Source organism: Lolium perenne, chromosome 2 (assembly GCF_019359855.2).
Source record: "Lolium perenne isolate Kyuss_39 chromosome 2, Kyuss_2.0, whole genome shotgun sequence".
Classification (NCBI taxonomy): domain Eukaryota; kingdom Viridiplantae; phylum Streptophyta; class Magnoliopsida; order Poales; family Poaceae; genus Lolium; species Lolium perenne.
Window position 1 is genome coordinate 301,068,221 of NC_067245.2, and position 12,351 is coordinate 301,080,571.

At 46.4% G+C, this 12,351-nt stretch overlaps 1 protein-coding gene and 1 long non-coding RNA gene across 3 annotated transcripts; both read left to right on the forward strand.

The window, feature by feature from the left end:
• The first annotated feature begins 2,285 nt into the window (after positions 1–2,285).
• LOC127336022 (uncharacterized) lies at positions 2,286–6,388 on the forward strand. 2 transcript variants are annotated; one of them, XM_071826772.1, is made up of 3 exons: positions 2,286–2,807; positions 4,275–4,400; positions 4,485–6,388. In XM_071826772.1, the coding sequence occupies exons 1-3, from the start codon at positions 2,430–2,432 to the stop codon at positions 6,063–6,065; spliced, it is 2,085 nt and encodes a 694-aa protein (XP_071682873.1). In that variant the 5' UTR covers positions 2,286–2,429; the 3' UTR covers positions 6,066–6,388. The 2 variants fall into 2 exon arrangements, with proteins under 2 accessions (XP_071682873.1, XP_051218726.1); XM_051362766.2 differs by having other exon boundaries at positions 2,289–2,807; positions 4,479–6,388.
• Positions 6,389–9,363: 2,975 nt separating this feature from the next.
• Positions 9,364–9,777, forward strand: LOC127336021 (uncharacterized). Its single transcript, XR_007873133.2, has 2 exons — positions 9,364–9,500; positions 9,593–9,777. It is a non-coding gene; the product is annotated as an uncharacterized lncRNA (long non-coding RNA).
• Positions 9,778–12,351: the final 2,574 nt, after the last annotated feature.

Sequence of the window (12,351 nt, forward strand, 5' to 3'; positions counted from 1 at the left end):
ATGCTTCAACCTATCTAGTCTACCAACATGCGTATAAATAAAATTTAGTCATTTAATTTGGGACGAATGAAGTAGTAAGTGTGTGTGATTTGAAGTTGACAGGCACAGATCAATGTAGCTACCGTCGCTGTGTTGTGACTTGTGAGTTGTGCCGCCCGAATTTTACATCACACGCTCGGTCGGTTTAAATTTCAAAATTTACACTGTTCCATCGGCAGACAATCACAGCCAGCCAGCCAGCGCTGGGTGCCGCAGCAAAAGTTACAGCGCTGCTTGCCTCCCTGCTCGCTGCAGACGCACCAGGCGAGACGAGAGAGACAGACAGAGGCGCACGGGCCACGGCGTCGTCTTCCCCGTGCGCTGACTCGCGGGCTCCAGCTCCGAGCATCCGACGTCCGGCGTGGCACGGCAGCGCTAGCTTCATCTCCTCGTGCTCCGCCCCTCGGATGCCTTCTTCTCTCCCGCGTCCCCACGCGCGCACGAGAGCTCCGCATCGGCATATGTCCGAACGCCCAACAGGTGGGGCGCGCACGTGCACGCGGCGGCCACGTTACGGCGAGACGACGTGGTGGGTGTGCTTGCTTGCCTGGATCTGGAGGGTGACTGGATTGGGTGGACGGATTCGGCGGGAGGGACGGGAGACATGGCCGTTCCGTTCCGTTCCTGCCCTCCGTCTTGGCGGCACGTGGAGCGGTGAGTCGGTGACCTGATGCGTTCGGCCAATCGGCCTCATAGGTTGCAGCCCTAGAACTTCTGTTAGAGGCACTTTTCGATGGTGTCTTAGAGCATCCCAGCCGTTGGAGCCCCCGGGGCACAATTCGGATGGAAATTGATCTGGATTGGACTATTTTTGGCATGGGGAGCTACGATTTTTCAGCCGTTTTCCCCCACACGGACATCCAGTTTTTGGCTAATCTCACTGACACGCGAGCCAGAGCGCGGAGTTTGCTCCATCCGGAGTCCCCGACGGCACCCCGGGAAATCGAGGATGGCCTGGGGAGTCCGGACGGATTTAGGCCTAAATCCAGACGAAAACAAGAAGTTGGGGACGTGACTGGGCCATTTTCGTCAATCCGGATGAAAAAAAAGTCATGGGAGCATTCCTGGGGAGATGCTCTTAGATGAGATCAGTGACGGATGTAGGTAGGATCCGACCAATGGGGGTTCCAAACTCAGTGTTACTAGTACATGTATGTACAAGTATTTTTCGCACATCTATGCATTACACGTAGAAATAGACTAATACCTCCTCCATCCTAAAATATCAGACATCTAAAGATTATTTAAAATTTAAATCTCACTAACCTTAACTAAATACTTAGAAAAACATATCTACTTCTACAAATATTGAATGGACACATTAAAAAAGATACTTTATGGTGATTCTACTGGTACTAGTTCAGAATTATAATTGTTAATATTTTTTTGCATATACTTTTGGGCAAAATAAGAAAGTGTTGACTTCTCTGTAATTCTTAGACGACTTATAGAGTAGCTATTAGTAAGAATCTGCACTTTATAAAGGCATCCCAAGAAGGAAATACAACTTCATCGATTCGTTCAATTCAACATTACATTCCGAAAAAACCTTTTCATTTCCTGCATCGCGAGTTTGTCCCTCTCCATCTCTCAAAGAGCATCATTTCCTCCAACATAGTCCAAACTTGGACCAATTTCAACAAGCACGCCTTCGAATTGAAATTGCACAATCAAAATCTCAATTTGGTCCATGATTTAACTGAAAAGCCAAACACCGTGCATGCATATAAGCAAACAAATGCTACCCCAAACACAATCATTGGCAAAACCGCAACGAAAAACCTAGCATTCTCCATCACCGAAATCACCCCCAAATTACCCACTGTAGACCTTAGCCCTGCAAGCGCGACTACATGGTAAACTACGACGGCCGAAGGAGGATGGCATCCTTGATATTACCTCTGTCTTTGTCGTGTCTTCACTATCATCGCAGCACCGCCGATCAACCGCCCGTCGCCATATAAAGTGTAACAACATAGGAAGTGGAGATGATGAATTGAACTCCTGGGCCTCACCAGGGTTTAAATCGTTGAACTCTTGCAAGTCTATGGGTTAAAATGATCTTTTTCCACTCAAAAATCCCACACTGCATGAGCGGAGCCGAAACACCCACAAGAGGACAATCCCCTTCCCGGTTCCCATCCCGCGAGGCCAGGCCCAGATCCGTCCTTCCACTTCCACCCCCACGCTCCCCAAGGCCAAAACACCACGCCACTGCCGCATCGTCCTAAACCTCTCTCTAGTTTACTCCACCCCACCACGCCCCGTCTCCCAACGCCTCACAACTTGCCACATCCAACGTCTCTCTGACTCTCTCCACCTCCGCACGGCGCTCGCCTCCCTCCGATGTCGCGGGAGCTCCCCGCGCCAACCCCTGCCCGCCGCACAACATGAGCTCCAGGAACCGCTCCGCCGCCTCCACCGCCGCGGCACCGCCCCCCGCGCCGACGCTCCGGACGCCGCGGCGCCTCCGCCGGCGCGCGCTCAAGGCCCCGGGGTCGGGCGGCGGGCGGCGGAGCGGGCCCGCCACGCCGCTGCTGCGCTGGGACACGGGGACCGGCAATGGGGCGCCACCCGAGAAGCGCGGGGACAAGGCGGCCGCGGCCGGGGCCAGGCCTGGCCCTGGCGCGGGGGAGAAGGCGCCGCGGGATGTGTCGGTGAGGAGGCTCGCCGCCGGGGTGTGGCGCCTGCGGCCCCCGGAGGCGGTCGTCGGTGGCTCGGGCGGCGAAGGAGGCGCCGCGGAGGGCAGGGTTCACGTGGGGCTCGAGGTGCGTGCCGGCCCGTGCGCTTGGTTTTTTTTTTTCCTTGGATTCGTTTCTACTCCAACTGAAAGCGGTGATGCGTTCATGCATTGGAACCTCGTGCTTCGTCTGATTTGTCGAGTGCTTTGCCTGCCGACAGTTTGTTTCCTGCGCGCTGCTCCAGCTAACCATGGCGTGTTTAGCGAATCGCGTTAGTCAAATCCAGCTACTCGTAGATGTTTGTGCTGCTCCGTAGGTTTTTGTCCCGATTTGATGTTTTTAGCTTGAACCAATGGGAACCAGAAATATAACTCTGGTTTGCTGACTTAGCTCTGCATTCCTCGCTCTAATAACACTCAGATCTCTTGCAAACGTTTCGGCCATTTTCCGGGTGATTTCTCCATCAAACTCTGTACTCCTACATCTGTTTGCTATTTTTATCTGCCGATTACTCCATTGCCTTGACTCGCTTGATGCAGTCAAATCTACGAATCCATGTCCCATTCTCCCCACTGAAGTATGCGCAGTACCCCTACCCGCTGCAGCGTCGACGCATTTAGTGGCCGTATTAACGCTGATGCGTCGCGCTGAAGGCTGAAGCACACCTCCATTTAATGGAGACACCCACTGGGAAGGGCCGTGATGGCTGTCCCACGAATTTACTGATCCGAAAGGCGCTTGCATTTCTCTGCGCTCGGATCTCGTCATGTGATCCCGAACCGGGGCCCAGTCATAGGATCCCCCTCTCCAGGCCCGTGCGACCACAAATGCGTCGTCCGTATGTTTTTTGCCCTTTTGCCGGTGAAGAGCCATTTATTTCCCTTTCAGCCAGCGGATGGCTTGTGGGAAGGGCACGGTTGGATCTGGCGTATGGATTGGTGGGCGTGATTGGGTAGCTGCGGTCCAAATCTTGTTTGTTTAGTTTAGGGCCGGAATGATTGTGCTGAACTCGTGTGCCGTGCAGCAACGAACATGTGCATCCTGGGTTCAGCTAGGTTGGCCCATGTAAAGCCACTAGCTGCTTCTCATCCAATTCGAGACTGTTCTTGCTCCATCAGATGATTTGATTGGATCTCAGGTTAAATGCGATGAATGTTCACTACACTGTAGATGTAGCAATGTAGGTTGGAATTTGAACTCACTGTACATGCTCTCATTTGAAGGGGGTCTGCATCAGCATGTCATGATAGTTTGCTCCCCTCTATAGATTCTCTCTGTCTTTTGAGGATGTCTTTCGAGCATTTCACCTTTTTGGTCGTACATGGATGGTGGGAGCCTTTTGTGTCTCTTACGAACAGCCACACAGTGAGAAACAGTAACATGAATACACGCAGATCATCTTTGTTTTGGCGGTTGATTGAGGGTTTGGAACATTTTAGGGTGGATTTGACTAATCTTTGAACTGGGAATGAACATGTATCGACAGGTTTAGTGTACAAACTGATGGATTTTCTTCTGCTTGCGACTTACCTTGTTTTATTTGACATATGACAGCATATCCCGAGGCATCTACAAGTCCAGCTCCTTAAACAGAATACTGTGGGTCGTCACCAGAATCTTAAGAATGAGATTTCAAGCCCCATTTCTGTCTTGCAGCCAAAGAGTGAAGAGCTCCACAAGGTGAGTATAAGCCAACCGTAATCTTGACTACTCTTCATGTAAGTTCATTCGTAGGATCTGACGGGTTCAATTCTGCAGGTACAGTTTCATGGTGCTTCACCTATGCTACCTGTCACCACTATGGAGAAAGCAACAAAATGGGAGCCTGAGAACATGAAAGGGATGGAATCGCATGACGCCTATCTGATAGCCAGCCAACTAAATCTTCTGAACGAGCAGCAGGATGCATCTTATGTCGCTAACCTCCAGTTGGAACTCCGGCAAGCACGTGATCGGGTGGATGAGCTGGAAAGTGAGCGCCGCTCAACTAAGAAGAAACTTGACCACTTGTTTAAGAAGCTGGCAGAGGAGAAAGCAGCTTGGAAGAGTAGAGAGCATGAGAAGGTGCGCGCTGTTCTTGAAGACATGAAGGCAAACCTTGATCATGAGAAGAAGAACAGGAGGCGGCTGGAGTTGATCAACATGAAGCTCGTCAGTGAGTTGAAAGAGACCAAGATGTCGGCAAACCAGTTGTTGCAAGAGTATGATGAGGAGAGGAAGACGCGTGAGCTCACCGAGGAGGTGTGCAACGAGCTAGCAAGGGAGGTGGAGGAAGACAAAGCCGAGATCGAGGCCTTGAAACATGACTCGATGAAGCTGCGAGAGGAGGTGGATGAGGAGCGGAAGATGCTACAGATGGCTGAGGTGTGGCGTGAAGAACGGGTGCAGATGAAGCTTGTCGATGCAAAACTCACTTTGGATGCCAAATACACAGAATTGAGCAAACTGCAACAGGATGTTGAGGCTTTTATTGCAGCATGCAGTTGTTCTCGAGGAGACGTCAAGGTGGTGGAAGAAGCAGAGAAAATAATACAGACGATCAAGTCAGTCAGGGCACAGGAGCCTGAATTCAGGTATGAGCCACCAGCAGCATCAGAAGACATATTTTCAATTTTTGAAGAGCTGCGCCCAAGTGACGAGCCTGTCATTAAGGAGATCGAGCAGTGCTACAACAACAGCTCCACCGTATGTGAATCAGAAATCCAAGAGGCTAGCCCAATGGCAGATATGTTCCTGGAAAAGCCGGCCAAGGTGTGCGCGAATAAAAAGCCTCACAATGAGAGTGATGATGGAGATGCCAGTAGCTGGGAAACAATAAGCCACGAAGAAATGCAGGGTTCAAGTGGTTCACCTGACGGAAGCGAGTCATCGGTCAACAAGATATTTGACGGTAGCATTTCTTGGACCAGCAGAACCGATTTCGAGTATGGGGAGATCGAGAAGCTGAAGGATGATTTGGCTGATGCATACCTGACAACCATGAGCCAGCCCAAGAAGAAAGAGTCAGCCATCTCAAAGCTCTGGAAGTCATCTCGTCCAAAGAACAGTGATGTCTGCAAGAAAGATGCCATGGAGGCACTAAACGGCAGATCATCAAACGTACGACTATCTGTCGGCACCCATTCTACCATTGAAAGCGGCATGCAAGAGATAGGCCTCAGTCCGCCAAGCGCCGAGCAATGGAGCTCGCCGGACTCGATGAACATCCAATTCAACCGGGGGTTCAGGGGCTGCATGGAGTACCCGCGGACGTCCCAGAAGCACAGCCTGAAGGAGAAGCTCATGGAGGCGCGGATGGTGAGCCAGAAGCTGCAGCTCCGCCAAGTGCTCAAGCAGAAGATCTAGAACCGCCAGAACCACAGGAGGTGAAACATTGCAAGCCTAGAATTTAAATTCAAGAAATAATCTCAGGAGTACTTCGATGCTTCAATTTTCTTGTCTTAGAATCACTTGTATTTTTCTTGTCTTAGAGTTACTTGTAAGCTGTAATTGTTGTCCAAAGAACAAATAGATCAAGTCGGCCTTTGTGGGCCGGCTGGAGCCCCGCTGCTTCTGTATCTTACCTTCGTTCTGGGGATATGGTTTCATCTTAATAGGCTACGGTGTAGATACAGCATGATGTAATATAGACATAAACAAGCAGCAATGTTCAGACAAACTTCCACGTCCGGGAAACGGTTTTTTTTTAGCCTTTTCATAGTGTCTCACTTCTCCCTAAATATGCTCCTCCGACTCTCAATGTCGCTGATTTGTTTCTGGTATGTTTTAGCCTGTGAAAAGGCGCAAACCGCTGTAACCAAGAACCTATCTTTGCCAGGCCTCATTCGTCCTGAACTGGTACCGACAAGTTCGAAAATGACAATTAACAAAGTGCTTTCCATGTCTGTCCCGTGTGTGACGGTTTCCGCTAACCGCTAATTACGCTCGGGCGACTTTTGGTGATCGTGTCCGGTGACGTTGACCTAGATCGTGTATGGTGAGGGCGACCTAGATTGTAATTCCATGTTTCAGAGTCTAAACTATAGAAAGTTTCAAGTTTTCCAATGTGTTTGTTGAAACCAATTTTACTGCATATTCTGGTAAAACACAAATACGAAGAAATATCGGTGACGGGTGTTACCAACCAACACGTTGAACCTAAAAAAAACAAGTTGAACCTCATAAACAACGTGAAATTAAGGCATATTAAAGAAAATTTCCGTGAAAGAACAAGAAAAAAGGTCAATGCGAATGATCTCGACACTTGTGGAGATCCCATACACTCATGCACTAGTATCGACAAGTATTTTATTGCTATAAAGATGTACTCCAACCAACAGTATGCTCTAAATCTCTACCAAGATATTTAAATATACTAAAATAGATTTAAATACATAAGAATACGCTAGTATAACATATCTATGATTACATATTAGTCCACCATGGATTGCCTTTTTGTTATTATTTTCTTGGATATAGGGGAAATTTAGTCCAACCAAATGTTTTCTAAGCAATGCATCAAACAAAATTATAGAAAAAATGAAGTTTTCCCTGCGAAATATAATTTTTTTGAGCGAAATTGAACATTTCAGTTGAATACATAATATTGTATCTTAAAATTTGTAAATGAGTTGTGTGGCTAATTGATCTAAGAGTATTAGAGAAATATACTAGTTAACACATTATGTCGATAAAGTCATCCATAAATAAATAAAAATGTTTGGTATAAATGAAGGTATGTGTCTGTATTTAGTCCATATCGAGCGCACACAATTCATTTGATCATCATGAAATTATATATAACAGATATTGATTCATAAGTAGTGGTGTATCTATCAATTAGTTTAGATAAAAAATTGCTTATTTCTGTTTAAAATCCTTCATACCATGGCTAGAGCCTTAGGAAGTATTAGAAGACTAACACACGCTAAGAAATATTTTCAATAGCAGAAGAAATCAACATTTTTTTAGGTTACTACCATTATGAGTTGAAGGACACCGCCCATGACATCCCTCCAGTAATGCTAAGTTAACTGCTATATGCCGATTGTGTATTTGTATTTGTGTCAGACGTGTCATTTAATGAGGAATTAACGATGGGGAAGCACCAACCAAAGTGGTATGCTGATTCGGTTAGTCTCCGACATTGACACATAACTATGTATGCTAGGTGACGCCTATTATGGAAACTCAAATATGATGCCCTTTAACACACGTGTTCCTGATCCATGATTAACTCGGTGCCCTCGTGTGATGATCGATCTACGATATGAGATGTCACAACCCAATTGTTAGTCAAGAAAATGTACTTAATGCATGGCAAGATATTACCTCCATGTTACCAAAATGTTAACTAAACCACGTGAAGAGACACTAAGGGAATACATTCTGCCGTTCCTCGTTGGAATAGCCATGACGTGTATGTTGGAGGCACTTGAGAAGATTTTGTAACAATATTCTACAATCAAGTGTTCTCCCTTCCGTAAAAGAAAATCAACTCAATGCATGCCTTTACCGAATTAACACGTATTTAGAACCCTGATTGAAAATAAAGTGACAAAGTTTAAATCGGGTAGCAAAAAAAAAAAAACAAAGAAGAAACGAGCTACTCCAAACCGGTCGTTTCCCCCAATTTTATTAACGAAACCAGCAAAGCTACATGGTGCTTATAAACACATCCAAACACAAGTTTTTAATTCTTTCCTGATGTTCACGAAAAGGAAACCATAAGGGGGAAAAGAAAACAGCCTACACCACAACTATCCTCTCAAAACCCTGAACAACCGATCTTTCACTCATTTCATGATTTAGTAATGCAAAGTAGTGGAAGAAAAAGTATGTGAGGCCAACACCGAGGCCCGTTTGGCATCAAACTATTTTCGAAGTGTTCAAGGAATACTTTAGTTTCTAAAAATAAGAAAAGTATTTAGGTAACATCTGTTTCGAAAAGTACTTAGGTAATACTTTAGTTTCTAAAAATAAGAAAAGTATTTGGGTAATACTTTATTTTCGAAGTGTTCGAAGGGCCCACATGTCATTCAGCGAGGATGCCTTGGTAGATAACATCTCCATTCCTAGTATCTTAGATTCGTCCAGAAATAATTCTTCCGGCTGTCTCCCATGATCTGTTGTACATGTGCAACTCCTCAACGTTGCAGAATCTAACATGAGAGAAATGATTATCCATGAACTGGTTAATGATCTACCACAGTTTTGATGCAGGAGAGATTTCGTGGTTACCTGGTGATTGTAGGAGGCAAGGCATCGGGAGCCGGTACAAGTGACAGTGCCATCACCCTCTTGAGTCGAGGTGACGGAGAATGCATCAAGTTGCCATGGAGGAAGCTTCAGGACAGGTCACGTGGAAGGATCGAGCAAGGGTCTAAGGCGAAATATGCTGTTAGGACGGTAATGTTGGAAGTAATTTTTGGTGGAAGTAATGGTGGTTGATGATGGCAATAAGGGTAGGGGTTGGCCGTGATTTTGGAACCAGGTAACCACGAGCATTAACTGAGGATGGTTGAAACTGAGCTATGTTTGAGGAAGTGATGTTGGCTGACGAGCAGAGAGGGTGCCATGGATTAATTGGGCTTGTTGGGTTTGGCCCACATAGGCTGGTGAGGGGCGATTCTAGATCAGCTGAAAAAGGTTTGACGAAGGAACGGCGGACCGCCTGATGACGGAACTCGTTCCCCCTTTTTAAGTAGTAGAGATTGTTGCCTTCCCAGAAAAGGAGCTATCTATGGTAAGATGATAAATTCGTCATTATGTTGCCTTCCCAAAATTTGAGCCTAGTCTATGGTAAGATGATAAGTAGTCATTATGTTGCCTTCCCAAAGGAGCTTTATTTTTAGGAGATTTCGAGAATTTGAGACATGTCGAATTTGATGTAGGTGGTGCTGTCGATGGATTGGCCAAAAATCACCAAGTATAGAGCTTTCTTTTTAGGAGGAAACCAGATTTTATGCCTTTTATCAGGTTTCTATTTAGGTAAGATGGATTTTATGCCTTTTTGTTTACACGCTGGATATCCTGCTTTCAAAGCACTATTGATCGGTGTTCCTTATCTGTCCACTATTCTGCAGGTTTCCTATTTTATAGGTTTCCAGTTCTATAGGTTTCCTATTTTTGTTTACACGCTGGACATTTAGGTAAGATGGTTATGATGGCAATAAACACAATGCCTCTGATTGTAAGATGGTTATATGGTAAGATGATTATGTCTCCGATAGGATTGTGATGTAGCGATGCGGCACATTATGGCCCATTCGGGATTAGCGATAGGATTAGCGATGGTTGACGAAAGATGATGGCAGAAAACGGAGGAAGTTCCTCCTTTTTATATAGTAGAGATAGAGAAAACACGCACGAAGTTTCCACGAAAACATTTCCCTCCCAGATAAACTTGCACGTCCGGAAACGATTTTGGTAGCCTTTTCATAGTGTTTCACTTCTCCCTACATATGCTCCTCCAACTCTCAATGTGGCTGGTTTGTTTCCATGTCTTGGCTTGTGAAAAGGCGCAAACCGCGGTAACCAAGAACCTATCTTTGCCTTTCTCCTCTGAAGAACATGCTATGTTCATCTCTTCCAAGAAGGGATTAGGCATTCAGGCCTCATTCGTCTTGAACTGGTACCTCCAAGTTCGGTAACGAAAATTAACAAAGTGTTTTCCAGTCACGCGTCCGTCCCGTGTGTGACGGTTTCCGCTAATTACGCTCGGGTGATTATTGGCGATCATTTTCGGCGACGTTGACCTGATCGTAATTCCATGTTTCAGCGGAAAGTGATTTTGGCTCCCGAGCTCCAATGCTTTCACCATTTTAAAAAATATATTTATTAGTTATTAATTTTTTGAAAAATAGGAAAATTGCCCGTGCGTTGCACCAGGATGATTGAAATCTAGCTCTCCGATCGAAAATATTCGAGATAGCTTTCATGATACGACAATGCATGTACTTCAACCAGAAATGCATAATTCTAGTCTTTTCTATGGTTCAGGATTTGTTTTAGGCTGGTGCACACAAACAACACAATATGCATATATGAAGTGGCACTGCGTAAGTTTGCAAGATAAACACATAAACCACAATGGTACGCCATACACTACCCTTATCTCTCATAGCATCTAACATATTTTGTGCCAAGTCAACACCGCTATATATCTCATACACATTCAACAAAGAAATTTTTTCCACACACATTCAACAAAGAGTTGCACAAGAGATCCTTAAGATACCCAGTCTTAATAATAATCTTAGTGTACCCAGATTTATGCCCCGAATTTACAGAATATATTAGTGAATGGTTAGTAGGACTAACTAAATCACACAACATCAAAATTCTTTCCATAGGAAACATCAGGCAGTTTCATTGGCTAACACTACAATTCGTAAATAAAGATGATGTACATGGACAGATGTTTAAAAAGGTTTCGTGTAAACAATTAAGCGACCTGGTTGTTGCATGTTTGGCTTGTCTTTTGAAGTTCTAATGCAGGGAACACAGCGAAGACGCTGCAGACCAAATCTGTTTCTTTCCCAGCAGCTCTTTTTATTTGACTGAACTCTCTCCTACAATTAAAATTAGCAATTCAGATCCATGTGTAAAGACGACCACTTTACCGGAGCGAGACACCCTGAGAGCAATTGCAGATCGTGAAAAGGGAGACGGCGAGGGTGCGGTTGATGAGAGGTTAAACGATACATTGCCGGCCGGTGAGAATAAGGCATGCGTAGTTTTCGCCGGTGCAGACCACCTTGGCCACCGCCATGCCCATGCTGCACTTCTGCCTGCGTCAGCGACCTCCGCCGTCGCTTTCCGTTAGCCCCTCATGAGTCACGAAGTTGAGGCACGGCGTGAACGACGCCGCCAACGGTTGTCCCCGGCCAGTCTCCACACGTCCCACTGTTGCATCTGATGCCGCAAGACTCTGGGGTTTCTCGTGCTCTCGAAGACGGCCTTGGGGAGATACATGGCGTGTCGGGGTGCCGTCGACGAAGGCCCAGGTGCGACAGATGTATTAGCTTCATTAGCAACATCTCCCAAGCGTCTACCATTATAAAAATAAGCGCTGTTGTAGAATCAGAAGGCACTGGCTTCCCTGGCCGTGCAGGTCGCAGTTTTAGCCGCCCTGCCGGTTGCCGCCGCCACCAAACCACACACTTCGCTCTGTTCAGCCGGCCGCCTGTCCAGTCGACTGCCTGCTCTCTGCTACTCTCTGGGATCGATGTGGAGGAAAGCAGCAGCTACAGTAGCCTCCTCCCGAAGACGTGACCAGAAAAACTTGAGGGTATATGGAGCAATGCGCGGCTGCGCGCAAGTCGCAAAGGAGCTTGGTCGTTTCTTCGGGATTGCGGCCGGCCGGAGAGATGTCGATCAAACAGCCAATGATCTACGGCCGCCCGGATGGATGGAAATCTCGATTTCGAGCTTCGGTGACGAGGAAACTCCGGCCAGGTCGTGTCATCGATCTGATGGAAAAAAATTATAGGTTTTTTGTGGGAATTATGTTTAGAGGAAAGGAGCTATATATTGGTGAAATTTCGTGCGCAAGGAGGCAAGAAACTGAACGAAGAAATCTGAGATCCAAGTCCGGAGAAAACTGAGTTTGTACAAACTCCTAGCTAGATTCACGTTCGGTCGGGTGGGA